At 40.2% G+C, this 23,724-nt stretch overlaps 1 protein-coding gene across 12 annotated transcripts in view; it reads right to left on the bottom strand.

Annotated features, from left to right (window-relative positions):
- Positions 1-23,379, bottom strand: part of PIGG (phosphatidylinositol glycan anchor biosynthesis class G (EMM blood group)) — an 86,092-nt gene extending 62,713 nt beyond the window's left edge. For 3 of the 12 annotated variants that reach the window (XM_064439273.1, XM_064439277.1, XM_064439278.1), the window contains exons 1-9: positions 23,153-23,379; positions 19,330-19,535; positions 17,977-18,186; positions 16,280-16,468; positions 14,629-14,767; positions 11,953-12,165; positions 3,057-3,274; positions 948-1,013; positions 69-350 (exon numbers count right to left, since the gene is read on the bottom strand). In XM_064439273.1, coding sequence (XP_064295343.1) covers positions 69-350; positions 948-1,013; positions 3,057-3,274; positions 11,953-12,165; positions 14,629-14,767; positions 16,280-16,468; positions 17,977-18,186; positions 19,330-19,535; positions 23,153-23,312 — 1,683 coding nt within the window. In that variant the 5' untranslated portion in view covers positions 23,313-23,379. Of the gene's footprint in view, positions 1-68; positions 351-947; positions 1,014-1,058; positions 1,550-3,056; positions 3,275-11,952; positions 12,166-14,628; positions 14,768-16,279; positions 16,469-17,976; positions 18,187-18,625; positions 18,734-19,329; positions 19,536-22,578; positions 22,788-23,152 lie in introns of those variants that run through there. The other 9 variants (XM_064439275.1, XM_064439282.1, XM_064439274.1 and 6 more) reach the window with 9 other exon arrangements.
- Between the last annotated feature and the right edge of the window lie 345 nt (positions 23,380-23,724).

The raw sequence follows: 23,724 nt of genomic DNA, 5'->3' as shown, positions 1-23,724 counted from the left end.
GAGAAGAGTTTTGTAAAACTTTATCTGAAAGCAAAACATTCTGAACCGTAATTAACGCATGCTCTCACCTTCAGTGGAAGTCTGGAATTCTCAAAGATCTTTGCAATAGCAGACAAAATACCACACATAAGTGCAGAAATCAGCATCATTACTCCAGCTGCTGTTAACCAGGACATACTGCAGAAATAGCATAAGCTTTCTGCCGATGTGCATACAATGACATGAACTGCACACAGCATCAGACACATCAAGTAAAACAGCAGAGAGAACAATGGAGGGGAGAGGGGCACTTCAAATTCTGCCTGGCTGCTCAGGGCTTTTGGTACGCTGAGCAAAAGCAGCAGCAGAACCTAGGAAAAAGTAGAGAATTAATACTTAAAGAATTGGGATTTGCTAAAACATACAGTGAAAATTCACACAAAAAATCATACTGTTGTCACCCATGTCACTCTGCTAGTATACTTCGTCAAAAAAAAACCTGTGAAGAACTATGCTGGATTTTTTGACCCCAGTAAAATATTACCATATAAATGGGAGAATCAAAGATTGTGTTTTCATTTCTTAAGAGCTTGGACACACAAGTTAACAGAGTTTAATAAATTACCATGTGCCTCCTCACCTGTGGTAACTGATCACATGCATGATCTTCACTCACTGCAGAAGTAAGAGTTTGTAACTGCTGGTATCAAAATACTTTGTAAGCAAACAAATCTGACCCAATATTTGTCACCTGTAAATACCTAAAAGTATCATACATGCTGTACCAAAGCCCATTTATCTCAACGTGTGAGATAGCAGGGTCTCTGTATGTGTGAGTTAAATAGCTTCCCAGACCAGATAAAGTTCTAATACTACCACATAAGCATATGCTGCATTTCAAGCTCATCAATTCTCCCAGTATTTATTTTTGTACCTCTCCTCATCTTAATTGAATTTATTGCTTTTACTTTTGCTTTGCTGTAAGCTGCACACAGATCATGCAGAATTCCAAGTTTCCTCTCTGGTAACCGTAGCTGTGGAGATGAATAACATAATGAAAAATTTCTGCTACCCATGTACAAACCTTTACAAATAAAGAGAAAATTCAGCCATGTGCTAAAATAGTTTCCAAGGGGCACAGATGGAGCTAGGACTAGACTGAGCTCAATCAGCTTGTGCTAGGGCAAGATTAAAACAAATCAAGATAGAAACAACTGTACCAGACCACTGCCAACCTGTAATCTTTCACTGTCACTTGTGAAGACCTCTGCTTAAAGCTTTTTCCCCACAATACAGTAAGGTAAAGTAGACAAAAAAAATCCTATGCATTGCAGTAGTCTTCCTTCTTCTTCATATTCTACTTCACACCGTTCACTTGGTTATGAAAATAGGAGGTTTCACAGTATCAAACTGGCTCAGGTCTTACCTTTTAACACAGCACTTAAAATTAAAACAAAGATAGCACTCTTGTAGATAACTACAACTCAAGTATTTTCCTATCATATCTTAATGTAGCTCTTTTGAGCAAATGCACTGTTATCAATTCCTGTCCCAGAGGTATTCTCCTCATCTGAAATACAGGATAAATGGCATTTATAGCATGGTGTAGTGTGAAGTCACCTGTGAGATTCCCTATCCTTATTTAATTCAATGAGGGTGGAAAATTCGTATCAAGACAAAAAGATTTTTGGAAAGCAAAGCAGTTTCTTGAGCACTGTACTGGAGAAAAGAACAAACTCCAGCAGTTTTGCACCAAGTCTTACAGTCACGCTGACCAGGCTCTTGTCAACCAAAATTTTCACAGTTAGTAGCTACATGTTTCTTTTGATGAAGGCCCATTGAGGCACTTGACATTTGTTGTGTAGAAAAAGTAAGCACCTACAACCGTGTTCCAGGAAAAAAAAAAAATCCAATGCTTCAGGTCCAAAGTAAATGAAGTAAAAAATAAAAAACCAAGCACTTCTACTTTGGGCTGAGCTTTGTCCACCTCTGGATTTGCCATCTGTAGAGTGGGAACAGAACCTTCCATCTCATCTCTCAAGGGCACTGTGGAACTAAGTCTTGTGAAGCAGTCAGCAGGGTGATAAACCCCACTGAGGAGTCCACCAGAAAGCCATCTCAGATGTACTCTGTACACAGAGAACAGTGCATATGAGGCAAGGCATAGAGTCCTGCCAGGACAAAGGAGACTCAAACACTGAATAGCTGCTCAGGTACTGTTACCCATTCCAGGCTTTGAACAGTATCAGTGCTACAGCAGTTACACAGTCTTGTACGGCACCACACATGTGCAGGGACTAAATTAAGTTTGGAGAGGTATTTCCATCCTAGGGTATTTCCATCCAATGCTTATTCTTATAAAAGTTGACCCTTGTGACATCTAAAAGGTCGGTGCAAGCTTCTGTATGTAAATGCTCATTGTCTAGGCATGGTATCCCTTCAGCAGGGTTCTCAAAGCATTACCACAGAGGCTATTTCCAGCATTTGAGATTTGCCCAAAATATCGATCGCAGAGAACTACTTAAAATTCCAGACCTGGGATATCTTATCTTTACTCTGACAGTATGAGATATGAAGTGGCAACACAGCACCTTACAGCAAGTATTTGTTTCAGGGCTGTACATCTATCAGTACAAAGAACAATTCCTGGAACTGTGAAAATTGCCCCCCCAAGGTATTGCCTGTTCTGAACAGCTACACTCATTGTTAGACAAAGAGGAACAAGTAGGAACTTACTTGCCAGGCCTTCTTTTTTTTTAATGCAGTAAGGCTTCTCAAAAAGTAGAAGGCTAACTAATAGGGAAGTAAATTAAGTTGTAGCATATCTGCATATTTACTGTAACTAGTTACACCAAAACATAAGTATCTTATGTCAAAAGCTCTCTGGAATAATTTTAAAGGCTAAGTTATACTTCAAAAAGAATATTAACCTCATCCAAGCAGAAAGTGAGCCAACTCCAAGAGTTCACACTCAGTAATTTTAAAAGACCAGTAAAAGTATACACTAAGTAGTCAAAATCCAGGAACTTTTATGTTTGTGCACTAAGCATTTTCACAGAAAGATGTATTTTTTGTACCTCCATAATGATCACAGTCCCCACCATCATCGAATACATGTCATATTGTGCCACTTGTTTGCTTAGTGAAGAACTCAGAGTCTTCAGGGCCTCCAAATATTGCTTCAGGACCTTTTTGCCAAGATTTAAGAGTATTTCTGAATTATTCCCCTCTAAATACAGTTTGATCCAATTACCATGGGACTTTTCTGCTTTCTTGAAATGTTCATATCCAGGATCTAAGGAGGGGGAAAAAAAAGAAACAAGAAAAGAGGTAAGAGGATACATGAACAAAGGAGGATTAATTAGAGATGTGATAATATTTTTTTATTTGCTTGTAGAGTGTAAAAAAAATTGCTACGGGGGTTGAAACTTTTTTTACACCTAGAAAGTTACATTATCTTCCTGCAGCAAGACCATAATGAACCAGTTACTCAGAATAAAAGCAATTAATCCCTAACCTGATAAAATGTCAAGACCTCTAAAAGTGACAAATGTGTTAAAACATTCATTTGCTCTTACAAAAAGTTTCTAAGACAAACTTATTCAAATGTTTCAAATCCTGAAATAAGTCGTGTTTTCCACTGGAGCCACTCATTATTCAGGCCATATTGTACAAGCGCAGTGGGAAATGATCAAATAGATGATCTCTGGAGGAAACATCAAAGGACACACACACCATATTAGGGGACCTCAATTTTGCTGCAAAGCTAATGAGAGTCAGTTGGTAACACAAAGTTAAACACACAGGATATGAGATTTGTGAAGCAGTAGTAGCAAAGTTAACAGCTGAAGTACACAGTATGGCTTCAGGCATTTGGACTATGAAGCTGCTGCAAAGCAGTCCTTGGCACTGAAACTTAGTAATTCTGTTACAGTGTAAGGATGGCCTGCAGTCAAACTTGATTAAAAAAGAGAAAACCTGATGCTGCCACCAACCTATGGAAGCAAGTCTCTTGTGGCAGAAGGTGATTTCAGGATGGCCTATCTACATCTAAAAAAATTCTGACCTGAAGAAAAACAAATAAAAACCAAAAACAAACCCAAACAAATAATAAATTAGGAAAAAACTCAGAAAAAAAAAAAACTCCAGCACACAGATCTGTTGTCCATACCTAGGTATGATTTTCTTGTAGAAATGTAGTCTTTATTAAGTCTCCTGATAAATATATGTGTAAACAAGACTGTGGGTAAACACAACACATATGAAGACTGTAGTCCGCTTTCAGAACTGGGGGTGAGGACAAGACTAGCACTAGACTCTGTCCCTGAAGGAAGTAATTTTAAATCAACTCACTACATTTCCTTAATAAGGAACCACTGAATTCCGTAGGTTCAGGCTTTAATGTAAGTATGCTTTTTAATATGGGTACAGAGACATCACGCTTTTCTTTCTCTCTTATACTGTACAAACATGTCTGTACTACCCGATTCTCTTTAAATTTATTTTAAAAGCTTGAGTGAGGACAACAGGAGACACAGGAAGGACGGAAACAGCCAAATCCTACATTTTAGAGGTCCTTTGCAAGTACAGGAGCAGTAGCTTTTGTCCTACATGTATTTCCCCTCACTGGTTATTCCACAGAATCCTTACTTTACACCAACAATTCTGGTTGATAGATGCCAGAGGGTAGGTGTGGAGACACAATGATTCAAGTCAATTCAAAGGACACATGAAACTACTATTTTATTCTCCCATCAACTACTGTTGATTTTCACCATCAACTTTCCCATTATTAAACATTTACTCAAAAAGCTACAGCACAGAAAGCCGAGTCTTGATAGCCTTTTTACTTCCCAAGAAGATATATTCAGCAGTGACAATAACCAGATTTTGCAGATGAAAACAAAAGAGCGTCATTCTCTTCACATGTGAAAAAAAAATGTAAACACTCAGTACAAGCATAAATGTAAAAAAATTTTAAAAATTTCTGCCAAAATTATTAGTATGGGTCCTACATGCACCTGAAGAGCATTCTATTCACTTCTTGTAATTTTAATTTCAATAGCATTTATTTAAAATAAAACAATTAGGACAGTTTCTGCATTTTGTTGTAAACGTGGAAAACAGTGCTGTTCCTGAAAGCACTTAAGACATGTTTTCTCTCTCCATTTTATAGGTACATCACCCCAGTTTCCAACATGCCATATGATACTTAAAATATTAGTCATTGAGTATCGTATGCAATCACACATAAATTCTGTCAACAACACAAGGAAAGCAAAAGCATAACTTTCAGAAACTTTCATCTCACTGGACATTACACTATGTACTGACGTTCCCATATATCTGTATTTTTTGCAAGAAACAGATGTTTAGTTTCACTTCACATTAATGAATCCTTGCTATTTCCCTGAAATTTCACTTGAAAGTTAGTGACAACGTAAGGTCAAAAAGGTCAATTTGAAAATTTTTATGTAATTAGCCTATCAATATCTTCCAGTCCTTACCTTCTTAGCTAAAAGTAGGACAAAACATTTGTTGTACAGTTTCAGACAACAAGGATTAAAGCAATGACTAAAATAAGTCTGCTGTCACAAACACTTAAGTTACAGCTCATTTTAACTCATGGAAGATCAACAATGTATCAGCCTTGGAAAAAACCCAGCATGCTCTTTGTTAAGTCTTTTCAGCAAAAGTACATTATTAAACTCAGAAACATTTTTAATTTTATTTCAGGGGAAAGAAGATGAATTAAGTATTTCTATTCACAATTCTTTTTCAGTTATGAAAGAACTGTGCTTACCATTTGTAAGTCTCTTATCACTACAAGACCCTTTGTGTTCTACTACAGGCTGAATTCGAAGTGAGAATTTTAGAAAGCAATGTTTAACTCAGAATGTCCAGTCTGGTCTCTCAAGACTTCTAATGGACTCCTAAGCATGCTGATCCTACTATGCAGGAGGCTTGCAGGTATCTGCTAGAAAGTACAATTCAGCCAGCAGCAAACACTTGTACATCAAGACAGCTGCCAGTGCGCGTGGAGACTTTCCTTTCCCTACCGTAGCTCTTTGAACAGTGAATTCCCTAGAAAGTTCCTCTTCCAGTACATTTGAAACAAGAGTTAAATATTCATACTTTTAAGGAAATCCAGAAATCTAGAAAGAATTCTCTCAAATGAGCTCTAATCAAACTGATATTGACATGACACTATTTCATTAAATAGAACATTGAAATGAGTTCAAATTATATCTTTAAATCTAAATAAATTCTCTCCACATCTGCTGCTGCTGTTCTGCTCCCTTTTCAGGCTTTTTGCCCAACCTCCCTCTTCATTCCTTTTAGCATTTTTATTTCGCTCTCATCTACCTCTTTCCATGCTACTGCCCACCAAACCTATTGTGGAAGATGACTGCTCTAGTTGAACTGACATTTATGTCTTAATATATATTAAGTGAATGATTTAAAGATCCTGCAGAAAGGAATAAAGGACGATGGTTACCAAAGTTCCTTTGAGAACTTCAGTAATACCTGTTCAATGGCACATTTGTATGCACTAAGTACAAAATGAGAAGGGTCAGAGACTCTGGGTTGTTGGGAGAAATATCTTCATAACTGGTGGGTAACATCTGCAAGTCACTCCTGCATGGGATACTCACAAGACAAGTTAAACTTGAGGCAAAATCCCAAGTGAGCTTGCCCTGTTACCGGTTTCCCAAAGAACTGGCAATGGTTTACTTGCCTAGTATCATATTAGCATTCTCTACTTCAGCCTCCCTCCAATGTTATCACAAGCAAATGGCTATGCTTCCCAAGCATCTGTTTGATAACAGTTTCTCTCAGTTCCAGGCACAGGCAGTAACCATTAAAAAAAAAAACAACAAACAAACACCAAACATTATAAATACAGGAAAAGAATGGATAATGTAAAGTGGCCTCTCCAGTTTCAGTATATAAATCTTCCAGTAACAATCAAATTACTTCAGTCAACACACGCATCTAATACAAGTTCCAGATTAGTTCCACATTGAAAAGTGGACACTCATTTTAATAACAACATTCAACTGGCTCTCAAGCCTGACTCTTCATTCCACTGTGAAGAGCCTCTCAAAGAAACAATCCTAGTTCATCATTCAGATGAATGTTCAGAAGCTCAGAACACGAGGGAAGCATTACTAGATACCTACAGCTGCCTACCTTACACTGAGGTATGAACTCACTCAGAAACCCAAAGTGTGTTTCTAGATACTTCTCCCTTCAGCTTCTTCATTTCTACCAACTGTTTTTACTCCCCTTTGCCAGACTTTTTTCTTTAGCTGCATGTGTCCATCTCATCAGAAGAAAACCTAATGCCTCACATTAGCATTTATTAGTATGTTTTAAAAGGTCTTTTTCAAAATAATCAAGCCCTTAGTCAAGATTCAAGTTTCTCTTTTAAAATTGAATTTACCTGAAGATAGGTTTAACTGTGAAGATTCCTCTGTACCTCAGTAAATCAAAACCCAAGCCTCATGAAATGCTGTACCACCTCTTGGTTTGAAAACCCATGTTTGTACGAACAAACATTGTGGGAGGCAGAGAAAAAAGTGACTGAGCTGCCTCCATTCTGCTTTGTTAACAGATATACTTAAAACACACTTGAAGTCCGAGATATTTTTGTGTACTGTTCCAGTTTGTTCTTAACATTAGAGTGGCTGAATCCACGCAACTCCATGAAATCCTTCATGAAACAGCATGTAAATGTCATTCTGCCATCCCATCTGACTGATTCATCTTAACTGACAGCTGACTTCATCTTTTTGCATTAGAAAGGAAATTAATATTGCACCAAAAATTAATGTACACATTATACTATAGCTTACAATGGGTGAATCTTTTCTTACCATGACTCAGTCATCATATCCAAGGTACTAATAGCTGGTGCCCTGTCTCTGTGCTGCAAATTACAATACCCTCCACAGGAATCCCATGTTTTCCCCTTCAGAAGAACCTACTCCTTTTGAGCTGAAGAGTTGAAAATAATAATAATTTTTTTAACAGCCTCAAGACTTAGGCTACCCCTGCAATTATCTTTCACTGAAGATAACTGAAGCTCCAGTCATGGGCATTTCTCTTAGCATTCAACTGAAATGTTGCTAGCTGAGAATCTGCATTGGAAAGCTTGAACCTGCAGCAGCAAATGTGAGATAGTTGTCTAACTGGGTTATCTTCTGGGGTTTCTCTCCCTCAAAAACCTGGCAGCACATCTGCTTTGTGGAATTCTGAAATGGTATGGCCCAAGACTTGTCAGCACAACTCTGATGAGTGTCCAGATGGTCCACAAATAAAAGTCAAAGGCTCAGCGCAGGGTAAGCTAGGGCAGATTTTTCAGAACTGTGTCCAGTCAGGTCCTGAATATCTTCAGGTACGGAGACTCCACAACCTCTCTCGGCAACTCATTCCAGTGTTTGATAACCCTTACAAAAAAAAAGTTTTCTTTCATTTAAACAAGATTTCCTGTATATCAATTTACACTCACTGCCTCTTATCTATTCACTGGGCACCACCAAGAAGACCCCGGTTCAATCTTCTTTACTCCCTCCCATTACGTATTACCTACATTGATAAGATCCCTGCCGAGTCTTCTTCTATGCCAGCTGAAAAGTCCTAGCATCCCCAGCCTCTCCTTGCATGACAGATGTTCCAATCCCTTCATCACCTTTTTGGCCATTTGCTGTACTCGCTACATTGTCTTGCCTTTCTTGTACTGCGGAGCCCAGAACTGGACCCAGGAACACAGATGTGGTCTCACCAAAGCTGAGGAAAGAGGAAGGATTGACCCGTTGATGACTGTCCTCCTAGTACAGCCTTGGATGCTGGTCATTTTCCTTCCACAAAGGTGTATTGCAGGCTGATGTTCAACTTGGTGTCCCCAAGGACCCCTTGTCCTTCTCCTCCAAGCTGCTTTCCAGCCAGTCCGTACCAGATTTGCATTAGTGTATTACTCTGGATTTTTGGGTATGGTGGATTTGCACTGCATCAGATTATTTCTTCCCGGGTGTAGGATTCAGCATTTCCCTTTGCTAAATCTTAAGAGGTCCTGTCAGCCCATTTCTCTAGCCTTTTGAAGTGCCTCTGAACCTACTGCAGCACACCCACCTCCTGTACCAACCACTCCTCCCAGTGCTGTATGGTGTGCAGACTTGCCAACAGGGTGCTCTGTCCCATCACCCAGGTCATTAATGAAGCTGTCAAACAGTATCAACATGTGTCAAGCCCTGGGGTTGATCACTAGTGTCTGGCCTCCAGGTGGACTTTGTGGGCTCACAACCATGTCAGCCCAGCAGCTGAGCCACTTTTCAGTCCACCTCACTGTCCAGTTATCTAGCCTGAACTGCCACAGAATGGCTAAAGCACCATATGAGCACCACAGGTGGAGAACAAGAGGCTTCCTCAAGTTCTCTGAAGACCTACTAATTCTTCCCAATCAGACTGTCTGTAGCAAACACCCATAAAAATACCATCCATGTTGGTCATGACCCAGAAGTTCTCAACAGCATCATCATCCAGCCCCAGGCAGAACTCTATGCACTGCCACTGCTCTCTCACATAAAGGGCATCTCCCTCACCTTCCCAACTTACAACACAGAATCATAGAATGGTTCAGGCTGGAAGGGCAGGTACCTTTAAAGATCATCTAGTCCACCGCTACCACCATGGGTAGGGATATCTTTCACTAGATCACCACTCGTTACTAGTTTCCACTTGGATATTGAGCCATTGACTATAACTCTTTGGACATGGCCATCAAACAACTTCTTATTCATCTAAAAGTCTATCTGTCAAACCCATATCTCTCTAATACAGCAGTAAGAATGCTGGCAGAGGCCATATCAAAGGCCTTAGAGAAGTCTAAGTAGATGACATCGATAGCTTTTCTCTTGTCCACTGATGCAGTTACTCCAAAGTAGAAGGCCACTAGATCAGTCAGGCCCTTGGTGAAGAATGTTGGATGCCTCTAATCATCTTCCGGTCATTCACATATTTTAATGTGTCTTCCAGGAGGATCAGTTTCATGATCTTACCAGGCAGAGAGGAGAGGCTCACTGGTCAGTAGTTCCCAGGGTCCTCTTTTTTACCCTTTTTAAAAATGGGCATCCTTCTTGACGATAAATCTGATTACTGAATATAACGAGTTCTTTGCGAGTTAATCCCTTTCCTGTAGGAATCACAACAGACTGCATACATGTGTATGTGCCTGTAGTAGGATAGGTGGGATGGTATTTACCTTCACACAGAAGTCACCCAAAATAAAGGGCCATACATGCATGCTTTTAAACTACATGCAGCATTAGTCACTGACTTTTTTTTTTCCTAGTATTTCTAGGGCCTGAAGCATCCACATCAATCAAACACTAAACAAACAGGACATCATTTTCCCTGCTAATCTTAATCGTCCCGACCAAAGCATTAAGATACAGCCTTGCACATCTAGGACACCAAGAAAAACAAGACCCTCTAAGAAGCTTACAGCAACAGGAAGAATTCACCTTAAGACTCTGTTAAAAAAAAGGTACCATGACTTGGACCTAGTTCCATGTTACTGAGACTATCCATTACTGAAAGGAGAGAAGCTCATCACGGATGCTTTGCCCCCAACCCCTTTTCAGTAGGGCAGCACCTCTAACAGCAGTTTGCAGTCACAAGCAAGTAGCATGAAAATTTCTCACATTTCCATCCTCTGCAATTTTGATTTTATTTCTCAGGTGAAAACTAAAATTTGAAAATTAAGCTGTCCCCAGACAAAAACAATGAGAAGGTGAAAATATAAACCAGAAGCTGGTAGAAACTTCAGTCTGTTTCACCAGTGCTTGCAGAAATACTGTCAGAGGGTCACTTATGTTGGAGTTTTCAGTAACAGCCGTATCCTGAACTCCACCAACGGGGCAAGTTTCCTCACTTGACACAAATGGTTTAAGCGAGGAAATCTGTGCAAAAAAAATATCAGAGTAGATAAAGCATAGGTCCTGCTATTAACATGTTGCTACCTTAAGCAGCATTTGTTTTTTTAGACTCCTGGACAGGGTTTAATTAGGATTAGAAGCTGTGATGTTGAAAGATAATTAATTCTTGACCTACAATGATCATCTTGCTAAACTTTACATTGTTATCTGCTTTAATTATTCATAGCTGTAACACAGCACTGCATTCTCATGGAGTTATTTTAATGATTCAACAGGCTATAAATCAAGTGTCAAGGACTTCAAGCTTCAGAGTCATTTAAAGACAACAACGTCTTCTAACATCCATGTGAAAATATTCTCTCTTCATCCTCTGACTCAAATTTTTTTCACATATTTATCATATTACCTTGCTTGCTTATATTGCAGTTTGTATCATGCTTCCAAACAAAATACTATATTTTGCTACATTTTGGGTTTTTCCACTTGTTTTTTATTCTCTTCTCCAAACACACACACACATATATGCACACCTATTTTTAATAAGCAACTTTGCAGTTTGAGGTTCTCTCGCCAAGTAAATTCGTACATAAGAATGAAATAAGAAAATAACTTACCTTAAATTATTTCCCAGCTTTACTTGAAGCATCTTTTTGTTTAAACTAGAAATTTCACTCCATTGTGCTATTCCTCCAAAAAGCTCAGAATCAGTTTCCTCTATGTAGGATACCTCACAAACAGCAGATATGAAACCACTGAGTTTTAAGTGGCAGTTTGACTTTAATTTTACGCTTTCATCATTATTTCTGCTCTTTTGCCTACTTGGAGTAGTATTGGTCATTAAAAAACTGTATTCAGAGGCAGTGTGCCAGAGTGGGTTACACTAAAGACTGAACTCAGAATCATTTCTCTGAACACTGCTCTCAACTGAATTGCTAATTTGTAGTGCCACACTACACTCTTGAAACCTAAAAGCCCAAACCATGTTATAAACAATTTCCTTTTGTATATGTAACATTTTTTTTAGCTGACTTACCTTTTTCATATGCAGGTGTATTCTGTTGCAGCAGTCTGCTGAGCTGAAACCCATTCAAGTGCACAAAACGTAGCTGTTCTCTCATTGTCTTGCCTCCCACAACTGGCAATATAAGGTTCCCAACACTGTTTCTTGAAATTGGTAGACCAAGACCCACTGCCAGTGTGCTAGCTAAATCAGTTTGTTGCACGAGTTCAGGTTGGGTTAGAGGACCTAGAATCAACAAAAAAAGGAAAAAAAAAAAAAGAGAGGGGAAAAAAGTACTACAGTATTCAATTACAGGCCCATTCTATTTCTCTGGACACAGCTGGCAACTTGTTAGTTTGAAATTCTTTTCATTGGTGTTAGATCAGGTATTTCAATTTATCTCGAGAGAGCTGACTGATCTTTTTCAGCTGCTGTCCTCTGCTGTTGCAAAATCAAAATTTATTCAATTCTCAGCCAGCACCACTCTTCAATGCTAGCAACTACTCTAAATACAACATAAATGTTATACAAGTACAAGTAAGGAAAAAGACGGTCCAGGAGACCACCTTAATATCAAGTTGCAGCATACAGCTGAAGAGGGTTTGATAACTTTTACACTAGAAAGAATAGAAAGCACTACAGTAGATTAATTTAATGGATGAACAAAAAATGAGAATCTAAAATAATGCCAACAGTATTCTAGAAGCCTCTCAATATAATAACAACAGCTCTAGATTTAATTAATATCAGGTTGCTAGGCAAACAGAATTAGAGGTCAGGTGAGGCCCAAATCTATGGCTCCATGCAGGCAAACCCTGTGATTTTTAAATGGTTCTGTGCAGGATCCTATTACCTTACTGCAGTTATCAGGATTAGCCTTCAGTCACGGACATCTACACATGCGAATGATTTCACTAATGTATGTAACCTTTTGTTTGAGATTGTCTTGCCAATTGTTTCTTTGTGTGCTTTACTAGTTACATAACAGTGTTTTTCTATTATGTTTTATTTCGTTGTCTTTATAAGTCCAGGCATTGAGTGTTTTGACTTAAGTACAGTACAGGACAGAGTTCTATATACACTGTTATTACTCTCAAAGCTTCCTTTAAGAACATTAGAACTTCTCATTTACATCTAGCTCAGATTAATCCCATACTTGTACAGAATGCCATCTATAATCCCTAAAGCCTCTTTGCATGAGTGCCTGTATGTCAGCAGTTTTCAGATTTCATCTTTAAAGGTAGGATCTTAACTGGTTAAAAAAAGCCAAACTACCAAATGCATCTAGGCAATCATGGGTGACACATCCCTGTAGAAGACTACACAAGTAATATTCTGACAGCATACTAAATGCAAAAGCCCACAGGATTACTATTTTGAGGTCTACCAAATTAACCACAGCACATTTTGTTTACAGTAGGATCATAGGGAGCAGTCACTAGAATTCTGATTACTGAGGCAATGAGAAGCAAGCTGCTGGATATTTACATGGGCATAATTAGAAATCACAAACTTGATCCCAAAAGACAGGTGGATAGATATATTTCACTGTATTGTAAAAACTGCACATTCAGTTTAAACCTAAGAGAAACTAATCCCCATGAACAAGAGATTGCATTTACAGAATCTGCACTCATGTGGCCTGGTTGTCAACACATACTAGTGAAATTTATAAAGCAAAACCTTACCCAAGAGCTTTGGTCAGCTCTTGACTTTGTTTTGGTTTTATATCTGAAAAGAGTTCAATGACTCCTCAAGCAATGCTTTCTACTGCAGCTGGATAACAGCTTTATAAATGACAGACAGATAAATGTATTTCCACTGTGCTGCAGGAACCTCCAGCAAGATAAACAAAGCAAGGTTCTGCAGAGGCTTTAAAAGCAAGGAAATCAGATAGAAATGAGCAAGAGGCAGAATGGAGGCAGAGGGAAGAACTATTCTGAAGAAAATATTCTCTCCTGGTATAATTACATTTCACCAATGCACTCAGTCAACGAGTTTATGTAAGCAAGACTATAAATTAAGACTAAATATTTTCTACCACACCACTCCCTTCTTGCCTGTTACCTTAAGCTATATTATACAAGTAGAAAATGAGTTTCAGAAACAGTTGAACTCACAGCTATGATTTAAAATCAACTGCCTGGCTAATACAGTAGACAGACACATGCTCCAGATTCTTTCCTTAATGCTTAGCAATCAATAGTGATGTTTTCACTGCTGAAATCTCTCACCCTTTCACAGGAGCAATTCTTCCTCTTTCCTGTTACTTTCAGTATGAGAAATTATCATTCATTCCTCCCTCCTAGCTGTTTGAGAGGGAAGAATGGAGGCCAGGGAAACATTCTGGCCAAGAAAGACAAAGCTTAGAACACACTTCAAATAGTATTTCACTTCTAGTCCTATTTATTTACCAGTATCCCAGGATCCTGACAACAGATCTCATTAGCTCTCAACTCTCAAGTAGGACAGTGCTGCAAAAGGTTATCATCTGAGAAATATCCAATCCTCTCAACGGGTACAAAGCTTAAGTCACAATTTCACCATGACACAGACTCTGGCTTAAAGCAGAGTTTTAGGTCACACAGAATGGGCCTTGCCAGATATTTGTAGAATAAACCAAAGCATTTTTCAGGAATAATTCTAGAGGTAGTATAAATTAAGAGATGGCAATATGTTCTGAAAAAGGTCAAACTTCTTTGATCTTACCACTTCTCTTTTCAAAAGCAGAGCTGATAAACAGCAGTGGTGTGTGCACTTCTCCTTCAGAAGAACCACCATGACTACCTGTTTCAGACATCCCGTGATCCCCACAAACAACTAGCAAATTGGGCAGAGAAGCTTCTTCCTGCAAGTCACAGAAATAAACTTAAGCTACTGTACAAACAAGATGCATATATATAATGCTTCACTATCTTTATCATTTTCACACATTAATATTTCTCAAAATAAATTCCATTTTTAAATTGGCTCACAGAACCTGGGACAGATTAAAAGAGATGCCTGCAACTAACTAATATGCAGTAATATTCATTTTTAATAGTTAAGGCACGCATACGTATCTAACATACTTGTCAGTATGTTACAAAAAATAAAAAAAAGCTTTAAAAAACGCCTCAGAGTCACAAGAAACTGACTGAAGGATTAAATAAAGGTCATCATACCATAGGAAGAAAATCAGGAGTCCAGGAGCAGTAGCATTAACAGAGAAGTACTCCCCACCCCCTCCATTTCTTCAGCTTCACTGAGCTTTTAATATAAATGCTAAATTAATAATATTGTAAATATTAATAGAAATGTAATATAAAAATATAGTCCTATTTGTAAGAATCTCTAGTCTCTCAAGTACTTTGGGGTAGAAATCTGACATGACTGATGTCAAATGATGTTTATTTTTCTGAAGAAAGAGAAACAGAAGCATAAGTGAGGACTGTCCAACAATTTTGAGCTAACAAATCAAAGAGGGCAGAAAATAAATATTGTCATTCCATATCAAAACAGCTTCTTCCCATCTCTAGTTATTACCAGTACCTGTTGTATCCAAAAGTAAAGTGGTTTTATTATTTCTGTATTCTAAAACTGAGATAAAGGCTTGCATACAGTTGGCAAAAGCATAACATACTAACAAACTGCAGCAAAACCACTGCAATGCTCATGAGATTTTAACTTCCTCATGCAGGACTTAACCTCTCTTTCCACACAATAGTATCCATTTGTCTAAAAATACTGTTGAAATTTTATGAGCAGCTGTTCTCAATTGCAGTTGCCAAAATCAAACAAGGTTCGGACGACTTGGAATCAGAACTTGGTATTTCATCATCCAGACTATTTAGATAAGTGACATCCTATATTTCCAAATCTAAAACTAGATTCAGATTTGGTAATTTACATGCTACATTTAGTATAAGGAAAATGATGTTTACAACCACCATTTCCATTTGAATCTTTTCAACATCTAAGAATTAGGTATGCCTTCACAATTATAGAAATCACAGCCATTAGCTACACATGCCCATCATTCCTTCTGCTGAATTTCATTACTAGAAAGCACACCAACCACCACTTTAATTCATGAGTGATAATAAAATATTGGCATGCATTCCTCTCCTCTTCCTGCACACCAAGGGAGATTTATTTCCCACAGCTGTTCAGAAAGGGCTGTTAACCAGTGTTACCAAGGTCAGCCAGTAAATTCTGAAAAATGCTACACTATACTGCTAACTGAGAAATGGCATGGGAAGAAAAAGAACAGAATACCCAGTTTGGTCTAGGAATAAACAAGCTACCACCCACAAACAAGCAAGCATTTTAAAGTTATTCCACAACTAACAGACACTGATCAAAGAAGGAACTATATGACCTTAGAAAGAAGAGAAATATGAATCTTCTTCAGGATGTTATCCATTTCATGAAGTTTTGGTCCCACTAATGGGCTGTTTGGCCCAGTCATATGTCCAATATGGTCCAACCCCAGGTAATGTAGTATTAGGAGATCCCAGTCTTCTCTCTTTAACACTCTGTCCAAATGCCTGGTAACATTATTATCAACCTCAGAAATAAGAACAAAACAAATTAAAAATAATTTCCCGCTTGTAAAAAGCATAGAAAAGTGAGATCACACTACCCATGAGAATTCTGTAGAAGCTAATGAGAATTACAGTCACTCACAGTGCTAACAAGAAAGAAAATCAGATTGATTAGTTCAATGCCAGGCAGTCAAAAAATCTATCTTAAGCAGATTCTTCACCCCCTTTCACTCTTCTCAGGTTATGAGGCATCAGATTACATACAAACAGAGAAAATGGGTTGCCATGCTTCCACAGATACTTTTAAAACCTGTTTCAAGAAATTTTCAGTCACTTTAATCCTTCACACTCCTGATCTATCACTTCACAAGAAGTAGATACAGGAAAAAGCCTCTCTTCGATGCTTGGAAGCACAGCAGAAAAAAAAAACACCCCTGCTCTTTCAACTCAGTTTTTCCTACTGTGCAAACACAAAAAGATTGTACTTGCTGTGGGAAAAAAAAAAAGAAGTGACAACATAGCAAGAAAGAAAAATTATTTGAAAAGTGCTATTTGGGGCCTAACTCACATATTCTCTTGCTTTGGTTGACAAGCTATTTTTAGTTGCATATATTTCGCCCTCAATATTAAAAATCTTTACAAAATTTCACATGCAATGCTACTTTGTTGACTCTGGATATATCTATCTAAAAAACTATAAAAAGCTTTCTGTTTAATGGACTATATTCAGAAAGCACAAAGACTGCATAAAGAGCTTGAGAGCAATTTAATTGCAGACCCAGCAGCATGCTTGCGTTTTTCCACCCCATGGTGACACTTCTGCAAGTCTTGTTAGAGTAACCAAGTACAAGTGTCTTTTGATTCACGTTAGACCTATCTAACTTCCTAAATGTGATAATAAAATACATCAGTAGCAGCAGATCAATGGCCTGAGGTTTTACAAATCATGAAGGTTTACAATATGAACTAAAATGCCAAACTGTTTACTTTTTTAGTGTGCCCAGCATAAGAATTTCCACAATTTGTTTAATTTACTTTCTACGCTCCCTCCCTGATAACATACTGAAATGCTACTCATACTGCAGCTACAAAAGCGATACGGTTCTATAGAAAGTACGCCTCTAAGAGACCAAAATTATACATTAAGGGACCTTCTAAAGGTGGCACACACCAAAATAAATGTGACGGCAAACTGGAAACATGGGTAGAGGAATCTTTGAACAAAGCATGGAGTCTAACTTCCTACCACAGCAAGTATTGCGGGAATACAATATGTTTAGGAAAGTTATACAGTAACACACTGTTTGTTACTGTATCATCCAAATATTTCCTACAGCATATGCAGGAGGGACTGAAATGCTTACCTCCACATTGCCAATACTGAACACACACACACACACAAATCCAATTTCTATTTAATTACCACGTTCGTATTTCAGAACAAGGATAGTTTTACTCATTCATTCTCAGGAGTTGCAACTATGTGTTTGTACTCACATTATTTAATTTGGGATTATACAAAGCCCCTCACCTCTGTAAAGTCTGACACAAAGAAGGATGTTGTTCCATCATATTCCACGAAATGCTTTGGAAACAATTTAACCCAAGTATCATCACCATAAAAGATTATTCTTTTCCCAGCTGCTTTTGCCTGCCATATCAGATTGTCATCCAACAGAGCTGGAGAGTTGAGATTCACAATAACATCAATGAAACCTGGTATGCTACCCGTCATCAAAGCCTACATAAAACAAGAAAAGAAAAGACACATTAATAGAAAACAAAAAGTTTCCAGTACTCACAAGGCAGTATTAGTGTGAGAAAGCAATGAAGCAGAGGGCAGAGAAATTATTCTTTCAGTAAAGAAACATAATAAAGTAAAAAACACACGAGCTGCCACACTACATCACATCACTGCCACAAAACAGTGCTAGCTGATGTCAGAGATAATAACTGCTTTACAGAAAGGTAAAAATAGTATTTTCTTAATTAGCAGACAGCAAATTACTTTGCATGCCAGTTGAAATTTGCTTCATTGACTGGTCATTAAATCACCAAAAAGACATTTTAGAAGGCCTACGTAAACTGTCTTAACACAACAATAACAATAGTAGCACATTCAAAGCAGTAATTAAGATTCTTTCTGGAAAATGCAGTGAAGTTCACCTGTCAATAGTTACCTCTTCACTCTCACTGGCCTTCTAGCTGGCCTACCAAAGCTCACTCTCTTAGCTTCCTCAATGCAAGCAACATCACTCAGATCCATCACTGAGAAGTATTTTGATGACACAGCCATAACTCATCATTTAGTCACCTGGAACTTGGCACAATTTTCTTACTAAGCTCTGCAAAAATACACTATGGCAAAACAAATCCACACTAAACTGGATTTCCTACCAGATGTTAAAAGAACACAGAGAAATACCAACAAAAATGTACCTGGATAGAAGACAACTGGAAAATTTTAAAACTGAGAGGCTACTGCCTTCCTGTGATCACAAATGAAAAGACTATGTCAATCATTTAAGCCGGCACTAGGGCCTTAACTGCCCTTCACTGATTCTCACAGCCCTTCCCACCACCGAGCTAACAAATAAAGCAACTGAACAAGGCAAAGTGACTTAAGCAGAAGCTGCCACCTCTTCCTCTTACTCAGCCTCTCAACTTTGCTTCAATCCCTGAGCTTACCTTTCCTGCAGGAAGAACTTCTGGGCCACGGCAAATCAGGACTGTATCACAGTCACTACTACAACCAAGCGAGTTTCAGCCATAAATCACAGTAACGCAGCAAACCTGCCCTTTACGCCAACTCCGAGGATATGGTACAACCCAGCCTTCAAAACTTTCTCAAATAAAACAAACCTAAGTGGAAAAAAACACTTACCTTAATCCGAGGCATAGTCACAGTGGGTGGCTTCGCTTCAGCAATGAAACTGTAGGATGTCCCTTTTTCAACAACTTGTGTAGTATATGGCATGAACTGTTTACCTTTGGATCCAAAGACAAAGTCATCTCTCAAAGCATCGATCAGCACAATGACAACTTTTTTGAAAAGCGGTGGTGGAATTTTGGTCCAGTTAGAACGCATTCCTAAAAAACAAAAAAAGGGCATATAAAAGTCACCAACAAATTTTAACAACAGCCAGACAGAAGTTAAGGGTCAAATTCATCGCAGAAATTAGTGCTTCCTGTTCCTTTATTAAAACTTTACATTCAGAAGTGAGAAGTTGCAAACAATAGCAAACATGAGAAGTATTCAAAGGAAGCTGAGTTTTCAGGGCATCCAGCACAGGAATGACACAACAACCACAACAACAACAACAAAAAAATCCAATACAGCATCTATGAAGGAAAACAAAATGTGAATGGAATGAATGACGTGCAATTGAGAGATCTAAGAAAAAACTACAAAAAGGAGAATGTTTGAAGGAATAAGAAGGGATGGCTGCTACCTTCTCTCTGGTTAATTTAGCAAAGCTGAACTACATATATCTGACACCTGTTGTTAGAAAAAAGCTGCAGCATTCACCTGTGCTAATACCCAATTTTGCACACCAGAACATATTTCAAGCAATGCCCCTCAGTCAAATCCCACCATAAGAGAACAGGAAAATTACAAAGAAATAGACAGTTTCACTGAAACTTGAAGGGAAGAGATTTGTGCACAGTTGCGCCCTTCAAGGTAGAAGGTTTTATGCCAGGATAGTTCAGTGATGGAAGCTGCAGGACCAAAATCCAATTCCAGAATCCCCTGAAAATGCTACGTGGGCAGGCAGTGAAAAATGCTGTTATGCTTCAGGCAGCAGGCAGTATCATGCCTTCATGCCCACCTCTTTCTCTTTTATGGACTTAAGGCTGGCTGAAGCAACGCATTTCCTTTGAGCTTAGTCCACACGATGACATTTAGCTTTCACAGCAGCAGTTTTTGGCCCAACCTCTACAGGTCCTATATCTCTACAAGGACAAAAGGAAAAAACAGAACGACAAAATGGAAGCAAAATGGATCTTACCCACAGATCTCTACTCCGACAACATTGTGGTGAATGAACGTCTCAGTACATGCATTGAAGTTCGCATTTTCACACTTTGTAAAGTAAAACGTGGTTCTGAATAAGTGGTTGACAATTTGGAAGGGTCACAGATAACGTGTCTAACAAGAGAACCTCAAAAAACAACCTCAGAAACTGTGTGTTTGGGTACGAAGCTAAGCATCAGTAAACTGACATTCACAGACTCTTTACTGCCAGTGATCTTTCACCATAAGGAAACCGGGGAGGGGATAACAGCGAGGGGGAAGAAGGAAATCTTAACAACAAAATGTTAAGTGCCAGCAACCCTGATTAAAATTATAATGCTGTTTTCCCAGGACTTGAATTATCAACTTAGCAGGAATCCTTTGGCTCTCAACAGAAAACAAGGCAACACAACTGGATATACAATACTGTTAGTCGGATCTTTCTCATAGTTTACTCCTAGCCACTTTCTTAGGGAAAGAAAACTTGCTGGACACCAAAACCGTTCTGATCACAAACATGTACACGCTACACTACTCGCAACTCCTTCCTAAAGTGTTATTCATCAGTAAACTGGAAGTATTGAGAAGTGCAAAGGAATTAAGAGTCAATTTATAAGCCGTCTGAAAATATTTATTGTAAGACACCTAAAGCAACACCTTGTGCAACTCTTGGCACGGAACATGCTTATTCATCCGTGCCATGGTTATTTAGAAAAAAGTTATTTTAAATGAATGTGATCTTCTGTAAGCAGCGAACAAAACCATAGGTTCTACCAAAAACTTACCACAACATTGTGCTGCTACAATTCGCTATTATACAAGCAGCTACACAATTTTATCAGTTATCCCACAGGCAAGACAGCATGGATTCAATGGCAGTCAGGGCTCACAAAGTGAAACATTCAGGAAATACAGAACCACTGAAGAAATACCCTTTTCTGAACAGATCTAAAGTTGGTTGAAAGCCTTCTGTATCATGGCTAGGTAAGCAATCCCCTGCCTTTAGAGCTTATCATCCAGACCAAGAGATCACTCTACAAGCAAATTGTAACCCAAGAACTACAGAAAGGAAGTATTCTTCCACTGCCACTCCACTTTTCCCTACCTATACCTAGGATTACTAGAGACATGCCTAAATTTAAACTCTTTGTAGAGCCCTGTGGTACACATTCATACTTTTCAACTCAAGCCAGTCTTTTCAAACCTCTATAGTCCAACGCTTCCCTCCCACCATGTTAGTCTCCTGTTAATAATCACAAGTGAATGCGACATTTCACTCACAGGAGCCTAACTAACATCTCTGTCAGTCTTGGTAATTGCCAGCTAAAAAGAAACCTGCCATTTCGCAGCATCCACTGAGGTCTGTTTACCGATTAGGTTCTTCCTGTGCTCCTGCTTAACTGATAGCAATACACCACACTCTACATTAGACAACCTTCCCTTCCCTCCACCGTTTCTCACTATTTAAGTAAGCCTGTCCCAACACGCATGTACGTATCATATATTTTAGAAAAATTAACAATAACAAGCAGCTAAAGACTCAGTTTGACAGTTAGAGATCCACCTAGTCCTGCTGTTCCACCAAGTTAACCAAAAGTAGATGTCCTATGCAAGTTTTGTATGAGCAAAATACTGAACCTGAAGTTTCACACCACAAACTTCAAACACTAGCGAAGAACACTCCTTCAAGTAGACATTCCTCTAGTTCACATTATTTTAATATAACTTGTAATATAAGACAGCTAATATAGTAATGTGTCCTAATTATATAGGACACGTAAGACAGCTACATAACAGCACGTCCTCTATGGACTCTTCATTAAAAAGATACTTGCAGACTCTGCAGCTAAGGAATATAGCTAGACCTTGATTTCAGAGAAACAATAACGGACAGTAATATTGTGCATTTTGCAAACTCAGTGGACTGTGAAAGAAACCCATATTACTGCAGTTGCTTTCCTCACTACCTAAGTGTTAAAAGTCTCACTAAAGTGGCATTAAGACTCACCAGTGAGCATCACAGAAACAGCGACTCTCAAGCACAACACGAGTAAGTTAACAGAGCAAGCATGTGAGGCAGTGTAACTTAAATGGCATTATTTAACACAAACAACTTACCGTTAAAAAGCATGGGTATGCCACTGCATCAGAGACAGGGAAAGGGGAATAAAACCACAGAAAAGCACACCCTCCAAAAATGTGACAGCTGACGCTGAAGGCTTTTTGCCACCGTGAGCAGATGCTGCTGGCAGCGATCGATAACTATATGAAAAATTAGTTAAGTTCTAAACTACTTCGGGAACAGGCCTGGAAACACGACGGCGCTACGGAAGGCTGCCCTGCAGCACCGAGGGGCCTCAGGGCAGGGGCTCGCGCCGGCTGCTCCCGCCGCGGCACCCTCGCCGCCCCGGAGGCCCAACGCAGACCGCCGGCGGGCGGCCAGGCACCCGGCCCGCGGGGCTCCGCCGCCGCGACCCCTCACCCCGCCGGCCTCTGGCCGAGGAGCGGGGCGCAGCCGGGGCCAGCACCGCCGGGGCGCGGCGGGGAGGGCCTGGGCGCTACCGCGGCAGCCGCGGGCCGGGGCTGAGGGCGGGGGGCAGAGAGCGCCGTTGCCCCGGTGACCAGGCACCACCCATGGTCGGGCCGCGGCGGGGGGGTCCGCCCCGGGGCAGGGGCGGGCTGCGCGGGTTACCTGGGCCGGGCGGGGCCGGTTCGGCGGGAGGGTCCCCGCGGGCCTCTCTGCGGGGCAGAGACCGGACGGGCACCGGGAAGAAGCCGCGGAGGAAGAGCGCGACCCCCAGGGCCTCCACCAGGAGGCAGGAGGCGGCGAAGACACCCGAGCGCAGCCGCATCCTCCTCCGCCTCCTCCCCCGGCGCCGCTGCCGCCGACCTCCTCCGGGCCCGGCTCCGCTAGCGCTCCACCCCTTCCCTCTCTCCCCGCCCCTACCCCGACAGCAGCCTACCAGCGCCCACGGTACCCGTCCGCCAAACCCTACTATTGGTTAGCGGCCAGCCAACCCCTACGCGAGAGGGAAAACACCGAACCGGAAGTAGACGCCCGCACTCGCCCCGCATGTGGGGGGCGGAGCTACGCTCCGCTGCAGCCCCGCTCTGGGGCGGGGCGGGGCCGGGCCGGAGCTGGCGGGGCGGGCCGGGGCGGAGCCTCCGGTGGAGGAGGGGCCGCCGGGGCCGGGTGCCAAAGGCCGGCGGGGTGAGGGGTGGGTTCGGGAGGCGGCGCCGGGCCTGTGCGTCTTTGCCGGGCTG

Source organism: Phalacrocorax carbo, chromosome Z (genome assembly GCF_963921805.1).
Source record: "Phalacrocorax carbo chromosome Z, bPhaCar2.1, whole genome shotgun sequence".
Taxonomy (NCBI): Eukaryota; Metazoa; Chordata; class Aves; order Suliformes; family Phalacrocoracidae; genus Phalacrocorax; species Phalacrocorax carbo.
The sequence above is the reverse complement of the archived record's forward strand: the minus strand, read 5'-3'. Positions and strand labels throughout refer to the sequence as shown.